This window comes from Amphiura filiformis, chromosome 1, assembly GCF_039555335.1.
Source record: "Amphiura filiformis chromosome 1, Afil_fr2py, whole genome shotgun sequence".
Taxonomy (NCBI): domain Eukaryota; kingdom Metazoa; phylum Echinodermata; class Ophiuroidea; order Amphilepidida; family Amphiuridae; genus Amphiura; species Amphiura filiformis.
Window position 1 is genome coordinate 66,364,798 of NC_092628.1, and position 11,562 is coordinate 66,376,359.

General features: G+C 37.8%; 1 protein-coding gene across 1 annotated transcript; it reads left to right on the forward strand.

Annotated features, from left to right (window-relative positions):
* The first annotated feature begins 1,965 nt into the window (after nucleotides 1–1,965).
* Nucleotides 1,966–10,650, forward strand: LOC140162408 (G-protein coupled receptor GRL101-like). The gene is made up of 8 exons (XM_072185618.1): nucleotides 1,966–2,005; nucleotides 2,910–3,041; nucleotides 3,385–3,514; nucleotides 3,902–3,973; nucleotides 4,209–4,280; nucleotides 4,734–4,805; nucleotides 5,317–5,406; nucleotides 8,888–10,650. Exons 1-8 carry the CDS (start codon nucleotides 1,966–1,968, stop codon nucleotides 10,062–10,064), a joined length of 1,785 nt encoding a protein of 594 aa, XP_072041719.1. The 3' UTR covers nucleotides 10,065–10,650.
* The last annotated feature ends 912 nt before the right edge of the window (nucleotides 10,651–11,562 follow it).

Consider the following 11,562-nt stretch of genomic DNA (forward strand, 5'->3'; position numbering starts at 1 on the left):
TATAAAGGGAAACGTATAAGAAAGGATAGATTTAGAAAATAATGGGGATAATAGATAAATAACATGGAAATGGATAATCACAAGCTAAATAGCATTTTGTTTTAATGGAAACAAACTAGGCCCGTGCAGAATAAACTGAAAAGAAAATGGAAATGCAAGAAGGGACAGGTTTAGAAAAATAAAATTTACCTTTCAATGATTCTACCTTTTCAGTAATTCCTCCTGTTTTAGTGATCGCTCCCATTTACTCATCTAGCGGGGACCCGCGCGAAGCGCGGGTATCCCGCTAGTGAATAATAAACAGACACGTGATATGAAGTTTTAGCATTATAACAGACGCACATCCCATTATAATTATTTCTTTGTTTTTATTTCCATCTCCTTATGTCCCTCTTACACACACTCACCCCTACCCCCATTGCCAATGATAAACATGCATTACAATTGAGATTATAAAGAATTCTACAATATGTTTTCTTTTCTTTATTTTGCAACATGAATGATATGAAGTTCCATGTAAAACATCTGAGTTCACATGTCGAGACGGTTATGGATGCTTGGATTTCAAATTTGTGTGTGATTATGATCATTATAATTGCATGGATGGGTCTGATGAACATAGTTCTACATGTGGTAAGAAAACTGGCACATTATCATTTGTCAAGAATTGGTAGAGAGGGTATTGGTAGAACGTCAAACGTGTAAGTCAAGGTTTTATTTTTGGCTATTTATATCGATGATGATGACGATGATGTTGATGATGATGATTATGATGATGGTGTTGATGATGATGATAATGATGATGATAACGAAGATGCAGACGACATCGATGTCTTTCATTCTTTCTTTCTTTCTTTCTTTCTTTCTTTCTTTCTTTCTTTCTTTCTTTCTTTCTTTCTTTCTTTCTTTCTTTCTTTCTTTCTTTCTTTCTTTCTTTCTTTAAGTAAAGCCTCTGAACAAGTCAATATGCATTTATGCTCATGATGTCAATACTGATAATCTGCGTTTTTAACATAGAAAGGAAGCAGTGTGGTAACCATACCGAAGACCTGTATAACAATCCATATATAATCCTGACGTCACCAAACTATCCCTCGAACTACAAAAATTCCATATTATGTCAATGGGACGTTAGTCGTGGCCGCTCAAATATCATCGTTATCGACATTCTTGACCTTGATTTGGAGAGAGGATTTGACTTTCTGGAAATTTGGCAATCCTTTGGGGAGCTTGGTACCCCAAGAATTAACAGATTAACAGGAACAGTTAAAATTCGTTCTATCGCTACAATCCTTGATTGGTCATGGCTAAGGATTAAAATGTTTACTGACAATTCTAATACGAGAAAGGGATTTCGATTGAAATTTCGAAGTCACGACAGTGCTGACGGTAAGTGTAAATTCTTGGATTCTAAGATAATTGTATTGTCTTGACTTACTTGACTTAATTCCAGAGATTGGTGCGGCTATTCGACCTCTTCCGAGTCAACCGCTTCCACTTCTGTCTTCTTTAGGCTCCCATGTTTCGTTGTATTTGGTTTTCCTCTGTTAGACGGCCGACCTGGTGGCCTAGGGACAGTGAATTAGTCATTCTGTAGGCGTGGAGAAGCGGTGGCTGGGCATACGGACAACATGGTTAAACCATTTCATCTGTCGTTGCGCTACTTCTTCCTAGAATGGTCTTCCTAGAATGGTGTTATATCTTTAATCATTAGTCCTGCAAGCAAACTTCAGTTTTTTAAATAATCATTATGACATCTACGGACCTATAGTCCTGCAGCGGTACACAGGGATGCACTATACGTTTTAGAAATACAAAGTTGAAGTATCAAGATATACCTGGTATTTGTCAGTTTTACCTCAGAGATGTTGGAGCACAAGAGAGTGCTATTAAATAAATCTAATTCATGAAAGTTAAGCAATTTTGAGACAGCCCTTTTGACTGGCTCTAGTATTAAGTAATCACATGACGGTTGCAGGTTTTGCCAACCAATGGAGTGTTGAAGGCACCTAAATATGAGATCAATTTGCTCAACATTGCTGTGCTTGTGAGTTCAATACTGAGTGAATGGTGTTAATTAATTAAAGTCATCAAGGCACGCCCAATCAATTTGAGAGAGTTCCTAATCTTAATCATTAGAGCCCAAGAAAGTACTGCGATGTTTCTTATTTTTTACAGTAGATACCAATGCCAGTGCACTGTAACTCAGGATACAAATTTACAGTTACTGGAACTACTCATTCCTTATCTTGTCCATTCGTCTATCACCAAGGATTGAGTGACCTTGAGATGTCTTAGTCTGCTAAATGACCAATCTGCTAATATGGTACGCCGTGTAACACCCATCTCTGCTATGGGCACATTACTACCCAGGAAAACAAAGTATTCCACTCTGCCTCCACACTCCCCCCTCCCGCTCACACACCCCACACACACACACACACACACCCACCCCCAGACCCCAGCACCCACTCGACTATACAATACAACTTTGTTAGTAATGCAAATTTTCCATGATCCGGATGTCTTTACACAATTATAAAAACAGTGAAAATCTGTTCCAACTGACCAGCAGGGAACCAAAGAATTGATCCAAAAGGATACAACAGTGTCACACTAGAAATGGATAAAATTAAAAACAGGGAAAATATGACACAACATCCAATGGGGGAATAACACAAAATATATAAACAGAGTTAAAAACCCGACGTTTCTAAAAGACAAAACTTTTTTACACCATTACACAAGCATACGTAGACTTATAGTTGTACACACATCCCTCCTCCGCACACCCACTATACAATACAACTTTGTTAGTAACACATAGGCTATTCAAAATGATTTTTACCAACACCGCCTCCCATTAAACAACAAATGCATCTTACCTTGGTTTTGTTTCATATCATAAGCTGTAATTAGCTGTCCTGATGATTATTTATGCGTGAAGCCGGATGACACCGAACGTCAAATATGTGTTAATGATTACAAAGTATGTGATGGTAACAAGGACTGCCCATTGGAAGATGATGAACATGACTGTGGTAAGTCTACAGTGTTTATCATGAATCGCATCCAATAATGGGTACTAAGCACGACATGCTGGTACATATGGTTATTCGGTCCTCTAGAGTACAGAATCTCATGTTAATAATGATATTATACCCCGGTTTGTTTATTCCTCCGAAAATGCAGGAATCATCCATGGTTTCTAATGCATGGTATTTTTTTTTAAAAATAAGGCGATTTTTAATAATGTTCTGCCGTGCATGTTCTACAGCACTACTTAGAAAATAAAATATGTTTGCACATGATGGACTAATCGTTAAGAAATAAATGGAATAAGCTGGGCGTGTTTGTGTTTACGTTTATGTTGATATTTGTCAGATCACAAGAAATGCCCATTTAACTGTGTCTGTCAGTATGCTCCTGAAGGATCAGACGTATTTCAAGTCACTTGTAACGATGGCTGGAGAACCACACTGGTCGAGAACGTACCGAAAATAACACAGTTGTTGTAAGTCGAGGTTAATGATTTTGTTAGTAGCCTATAGCAAGTTGCTATATTTGGTAACTTTTGGTTGGGTTGCAATTTTGCAACACCTTACGAGCAAATATTTGACGAGGGCTCTGCGCTATCTTCAATGATGGTTTGTAGCTAAGCTTGTACATCGCTTTAATAAATTATGAAGAGTTGTTGCCACTACAGCTGTCAGTTATGTAAGGCCAGTAAAAGTCTATACCATACTATCTTTCAAAAACAGCGGAAGAAAACCAATTTTAGCCTTCAGGTTGTCGGCAGAAAACTAATTTTAGCCTTCAGGTTGTTCTTCAAGCTATAGAAAAATTAAAACTACGTTACTACGTATATATAATATTCCCACATTTTTCTAATATCAAACAGAAAACTATCGGGTGGGAATGTACCAGTTCTTGCCGGTGGAATCTTTAAACCGATACAAGAAGTGCAGATACTGTAAGTTCTATTCTGCTAAAGATGTTCTTTTGAGTTCTGTAAATTTACATAATAAAGATTCATTGGGATGCATGTGTGTTTGTCTCAAACGAATTTAGGTGCATTTAAGAAAATTGTTATACTTATAAAAGGACTATCCTATTGGAGTTCAGAATTAATAATGTCCTTAAAACCTGTAGAAACGGACCACCTAAACTTGCAGTTAATTCCTTCTTGTTACCATTTGTGTTTACAGTTCCCTTCCAGATAATAGAATAACACTCATTGAACAACACTCTTTTCAAGGCCTGGATAATCTCACCTCTCTGTAAGTAAAGTATGATTCTTAAGTTTGACCTAATTGCAAATAACAGTTGACACATAGGAAAGGGTGCCAAAAACCCAGCCTTTTAAGTTTGTTTTCGTACACAAGAACAAACAACTTTAGGAACTTGTATACAAGACTTATGCAATTATATTTGTATGCATTTCAGTATTGTGGGGTTTCTTTCTAGTAACCAAATAATGAAAAAAGTTGAAGGAAATAGTATACAAATTTGATAACCATGTCTCACGGTTGCACATATAATTCAACCTCGGTATTTATTGGTTATGGAATGAATTCAATATTGTTAGTGTTTTCAAAATATTGATTTTAACAAGCTGAATATAATACAATTCTCTTATGTGCATTTGGTGTAAGGTGAAATCAAGTGATTGTTTCCTATTATCATTCAATATTTCAAAAGCACAAATTGAAAATGTCTTTATTATTTTCAAGGGACCTGTCGTATAACACTTTTAGTCAATTAGACGGACGGCCATTCCAGTTCTTGTTACGCCTGGAAGCATTGTAAGTTTGTACTAAATCAAAATAACAGTGTTGAAATTGATTTCAAACAATTCGCATTTTATCACAATTTGATCAGACACGAAGACACCATTGTAAATCGTGGCCTACCTAAAGAAAGCTTAAACAAACAGATAAATAAATATACTTGTATTTGAATATAATTATGCAATTAAGATATGTGACTAGTTCTGTATTTTGATGTTTCAGATTTTTACTGGAGGTACCTCTTCAAGTCCTACACTCGGAGAGTTTTATAGGTCTCAATTCATTGAAAACTCTGTGAGTTGTTTGTTTCTATTACCATGATTACTAGCAATAGGTTTTTTTCAGACAATCCTTTTTTATTGGGATATCTAAAAATTAAAAAGTTTAAAATTGAATTTGTAACGACACTTAAATAATCTTCTAAAATGACAGCTAATGTCACACATACAGTGCGCGATAAAGAGTAGCAATTTCACTTCAAATTTAAATTGAATCATCTATTGAAAACATTCAATCTCTTTTGTAGTGTTATTGTTCGAGGATCAAAATCTGAAGATTTGCAGGCTTTGGAACCCAAGAAAGATGTATTTGACCATTTGAGGAAAATACAAACATTGTAAGTAGTTAAATGAATAAAACAATATGATATATCACATTCAAAGAGCGTTTGACTTACTTTCTCGACTTAAGTCCCAAGGCCAGTGTGGTCCTTTGGCTTCTTCCGAGTCATCCTCTATTCTAGTTCGGCTTGGGTCTGCTGTTCAGCATCCTGTAGCGGCACCCCGATGTTATGTTGCAGCGAAGTCGTTGTGCACAGATATTGTGTTCCAATATCTGTGTTGTGGTAGACTTGGAGAGGGACACGGTGGGGTGGTTGGGCATACGGACAACAAGGCCAAACGTTCAGCCTGCGCTTTTCTCCTCATTCCTTATCGTGTCATTTGGTCTAACACCAGGGATGCCCCGAAGACATCTCATCTTGATCACTTGCTTTGGTCTGATTTGCACGCAGTCCAAGATTCGGCTCCATAGGAGGTGAAAGGCAGATATAGATACATGCTCTGTAGATCCTGATTTTGAGTGATCTTAAGATGACCAGATAGTTCTTTGTAGTCTCCCAAATGCTAAGGCTGCTAATATGGTGTGCCGTTTGACATTCACTTTCACTGTTGGCACATTACTACCCAGAAATACGAAGTCACGAAGTCTTCCATTTTGTCAATTAGTGAGTTCTCAAGTGTGATGTCTCATGAGTCGTTCGATATAATTTTATTGAGGACCATCCTGCAAAAAAATTTCCCCATATCAGTGTCTTCAAGATGTCTTCAAAGAGCGTAATTCGTTATATTGGTTTCCAAATATTCGTCTCTGGTGTTATAAATGGTTTCTTTTCTCTTACAAGAATTCTCTTACAAGAAATTCTATAAAATGTTTATCTTGCTTTACTATTGTGGTTTTGTTGAACATCAATTTGTCCCATTTTGTTGTGATTTCTGACTTTATTTTTTAAAACAGATAACCTGATGATATTAAAGTATAAAACTGTCCACATAAACTCTCTCTCTCTCTCTCTCTCTCTCTCTAGGTGCCATATCCTAAGACGTTGGCGATCATGTCGTGCCACAATTCTCTGTTATAAGCCATCTCCAGAAGCTCTGTCGCTTTATGTTCAGCTCCCCTTTCTTTTAGCCAGTCTTTCAGATTTGATAACCACATCACTCTCTTCCTGCCTCTGCTCCTTGTTCCTTCTATTCTTCCTGTCAATACTAGGTTTTCGAAACCATCCTTTCTGAGGATATGACCAAGGAATTTGAGCTGCTTAACTCTGATTTCACGTAACAGCTTCCTGTTCACATTTGCTCTACTTAGGACATCGTCATTAGACACTTTATCAGTCCACGGGATCTTCATCATTCTTCTAAGGAACCACATCTCGCAGCTCTCAATCTTCTTTTAATGTCTGTTGTTATTGACCATGCTTCACTTCCATACATTAATACAGGGACGACATAGCAGTTGAGTACCCGAATTCTGGTCTCTATACTGAGGGCACTGTTTTTTAGGATCTTGTCTAATTTTGAGAACGCAGACTTAGCCAGTGCAATCCTTCTCTTAATCTCCTTAATACATCTGGCATCTTCTGTGATTAGACTGCCAAGGTAGTTGAAGGAGGAAACTTGCTTAATTCTTTGATCTTTCACCTTCAATATGCATGTTGGGCTTTCAGTCTTTGATAGCACCATACATTCTGTCTTCTTGCAATTTAACGATAAACCTTTCCTCTCACTTTCCTGAACCACCACATCAAGAAGCCTTTGCAGATCCTCCTCAGACTCAGCTAATAGGACAGTGTCATCTGCATATCTTATGTTCGTGATGTTATGTCCACCTATACTGAGACCATTTTCCTTTTCTAGCTCCCTTAGAATCAGCTCACTGTAATAATTAAAGAGATCTGGTGACATCACACATCCCTGTCTGACTCCTCTCTTAATGCTTGTATATTCACTACAATCTCCATCCACCCTTATGCACGCTGTTTGGTTCCAATAAAGGTTCTGCGACAGTCGTAGATCCTTTCCATGCAGGTCTAGCCTGCCAAGATCTTCAAAAAGCTGATCATGTCTCACCTTGTCAAAGGCTTTTGAGTAGTCAATGAAACACATGAAAACATCCTTCTGCATCTCTACCGCTCTCTCTGTTATCATTCGCAAGACATAAATCGCATTCCTGGTACCAGCATCTTCTACAAAGCCGAACTGCTCTTTACCAATCTCAGGTTTTATTCTACTTCTTGCACGCAGTAACAGGATTCTTAGAATTATCTTTGTAACATGGCTCATAAGGCTAATTGTACGGTGTTGTTCACAATCCACAGCGCCAGGTTTCTTGGGAAGAGCAATAAAGATTGATTTGCTCAGGTCTTCCGGAAACATCCCATCATCATACATTCTGTTGATGACTCCTGTCAGTTTCTCAATTCCATAATCCTCTAATGCTTCAATCATTTCACCAACTATTCCATCTGGCCCAGCAGCCTTATTTCTGCTCATCATTTTTATAGCTGATCGAACCTCTGACTGCAATATCTTTGGACCCTCAATAGAATCGGGAAAGCTTGGCAAACCATCCCTTACATCGTGAAATAACTCCCCAACATATTCAATCCATCTTTTCATTACATCATCTTTCCCTATCAGCATATTACCATTCTTTGCCTTGATGCACCCAGAGCTTGAACAGCCTGATTTCCTGCCTGAGATCTCATTTATCCTCTGGTACACATTCCGATTCTCTCCAAATTGACTCTCAATTTTGGCACATTCACTATTCAGCCAGGTCTCTTTGGCCTCCTTGCAACGTTTCTTTATTTGCCTGTCCAACTCTCTATATTCTTTCGAATCCCTGTCCATGATCTTTTGCCTGTCTCTCATCATTGATAGAATTTCTTCTGTCATCCACTTGCTTTTACTTTCTCTCTTCTTCTTTGGCAGGCATCCTCTGCTGTTTCAACCAAGATATCCCTCATTGATTCCCATGTCATCTCTTCTCCTTCGTCTGTAAGTTGCTCAAACCTGTTCTCCACTTTGATGGAATACTCCATTCGGATCTCTGGTTTCTTCAGCTGTTCAAAATCTACCTTCTTCGTGATCTTCGCTCTCTTCAACTTTCTCAGCTTACAACGAAGTGTGCATACTACTGGAATATGATCACTTCCGCAGTCTGCCCCTGGATACGTCTTCGCATGTTTCACTGCTCTTCTAAATCTGTCATTAATGGTTATGAAATCTATCTGGTTCCTTGTGCGATCCCCAGGGCTCTTCCATGTATATATTCTTCTGGGGTGCTCCTTAAACCAAGTGTTTGTGATTACCATGTTGTTTGCTTCACACCACTGCACCCATCTATCACCACGCTCATTTCTTTCTCCAAGTCCAAACTCGCCTACTGTTTTGCCATCTTGTCCTTGCCCCACCTTTGCATTCAAATCTCCCATGATCAGTTGTATTTCATCTGATTTGCACTGAGATTTTGCTTCCTCCAGTTTATCATAAAAAGCATCACATAAACTAAAACATCTTATTTTTTCTCCTCAGGTATGTCGACGAACACCAAATTTGTTGCTACTTTGATAACAATTTAGTAGAGTGTACAACATTAGAACCACAACCACCTCTATTCACATGTGGCAGTTTGATGCAGAACCCTTTCCTACGAGTTTGTATGTGGATTCTTGGTTCTAGCGCTGTGTTCGGCAATATCTTTGTAATTGCTATGCGTGTCCAAGAAAAGCCAGAGTCGAACAGCGCCATTAAACAGCGTTTGTTTATTGGAAATTTAGGCGCGTCTGATTGCTTAATGGGTGTGTACATGATGATTATTGCATCGGCTGATGTCTATTACGGAGATGTATACTTCACCAAATCTGAAGAATGGCGATCTGGTATTGTTTGTAAAATTGCTAGTTTCTTGGCATTATTGTCCAGCGAAGCATCTGTATTTGTTATAACTCTTATCAGTTTTGACCGATGTTTGAGTGTGGTTTTTCCCTTTAGTGATCGTCAATTTCGTTCGAAATCGTCCAAGATGGCCATTGGTTTCATTTGGCTGGTCTCTTTGGGCTTGGCATTGGCCCCAACATTGCTTGCAGGTCCCGATTCGGATTTTTATGACCTCTCCGATGTTTGCATAGGACTCCCTTTGATCACTCGACCAACCAGTTTTCAGATTGAAATAAGCAATGTTGGACACGAGTTAGGTGAAAACACCTTTGCCGTACCGATACCTGAAAATTCCAAACCCGCTTGGTATTTTTCAATTGCTATCTTTCTCGGTATTAATCTCATATGCTTTGTAGCTATCTTGATTTGTTATATAATGATATTTGCAGCGATCAAAAAATCAGCTAAAAAGGTGCAGCGAAAACAAACCTACAAAGAAGATATGAGACTGGCACTAAAAATGGCGGCCATTATTGGTACAGATTTTATTTGCTGGTTCCCGGTGATAGTCATGGGTCTTTTATCTCAAACTGGTTTGGTTGTAATCCCTTTGGTTATGTATATTTGGTCTGTTGTGTTTATACTACCAATCAATTCTGCGCTAAATCCGTTTCTGTATACGTTTGCTTCTGTAATATCAGATTACAGAAGTAAACTGAGTAAAAATAAGCAGAAGAAAAATCCCAAAGATAGTAGCCGGAGCACACAGCCCGGTCAGACCACTCAAGCAACAATCGTTAAGAGTATCAGTCAGGGTGTTGCTTCAAAGTAACGATGCCGGGCAGGGTAGTGTGATATTCTGCGTATAAATTTAGTGCGTATAAATAAAGATGTTGCTTACTGATTCGATCATCTCTAAACATTGTTGTAATTATTGTCAGATACATAAGGAAGTAAAAAAATAAGAAAACGTGGGATAATAAATGGAACAGCTGAACCAGTGTGTTCACAAGTGTACTTCACATGAATTTGCGACTCGGCACATTAGCGCCACCTCTACTATACTATTGGCTTCAACAAATTGAACAAAATTAAATGACTGACCACACTTATTAAAAAAAAAAAAGTAATCGGTAATAAATGTTCTAAGATTAGACGAAATGTTCAAAAAATCTCATTAGTACATACTTTTGAATTCTTAAAAGAAACAACATAATATCGATTTTGTGTAATGCGTCATATAGTTGTAAGACACATATATTCACAGGTTCAAATCGACTTAATGTTATTAGAGTATTAAGTTGTAATGAGATGGGAACATAATAATAAACATATATAAGTATGTATCGCTAGGGAACTGACAAATCTTTAAATATGTATAGATACTAAGTAAAATCAAGTTAACATAATGATAAGAAACGTTTACCAATTTTATGTTAAAGTATGTTTTACACGTATACGGTTTGGTTATTTATAAAATAATAGCTTAAAAATGAAGTTTGTAAACTTTAAAACATAAATAAAATAATGTAGATGGCACTCTGAATTACGATGTAATTTACACTATCTTGGTTTTCTTCATATTTCGTCTGGTGTGTGTTCCGGTGGTGTGTCTTGGTGAAAAGATGGGTACAGGGATGTAGATTTGGGGTGCATTATCAGGCTCTCAGGTTTAGAATCGGGGTGTCAATTTCAAAAGCTTACAAAAAATTCTAGAGAAGTGCTAATTTTCATTGTTTTGTTAGCAAAATGTGGGGCAGTGGTGAAAGTTCAATGCTCTTTTTTACCAAACCTCCAAGATAATTTGAATCTATGATAAACCTAGGTGTGAGGTGCATTGATCAATCTGTTATATCAGAAGGTCTTGATTAATTCCGAGATAGAAGGTTATTCGACATATATAGACCATTCCTATAATTGGTACTTTCCTGCCAATAGAACATCGACATCACGACCTTGGTGTCAATAATAGCCTAGTGATACCCTTCTTGACATCGCTTTCATTAGTCTATATCAATGACAGGAAAGTGCCAACTATAGGAATGGTCTAGATAATCAAATTAGCACGTGACCCCTTGAGTTACTTTACTACGTCACCATTTTTCAATATCCTTCCAACTATGATATTACGTGGGTAATCCCTGCCCTTTATGGCTGCAGATTACCTTTCAAACATTGGAAATGGCAATAGATTCTCGCTGTCTACATATTACAGGGTCCACATTGACACGATTATTGACACCCAGTCGCATAGTCACACCGGTGTGACTCTCCTGCGAAGTCACCGCGCCGCAGTAGTCATTTGAGGAAACCGGGGTGTAGTTTCCGAT

Excerpts from the sequence above, each read along its gene's own strand:
- LOC140162408 (XM_072185618.1), top strand. The coding sequence starts at position 1,966 with ATGACGGTTGCAGGTTTTGCCAACCAATGGAGTGTTGAAG. Across the intron at positions 2,006-2,909 it reads CAACCAATGGAGTGTTGAAG|CTGTAATTAGCTGTCCTGAT; the intron begins GCACCTAAATAT and ends TCATATCATAAG. Across the intron at positions 3,974-4,208 it reads ATACAAGAAGTGCAGATACT|TTCCCTTCCAGATAATAGAA; the intron begins GTAAGTTCTATT and ends TTGTGTTTACAG.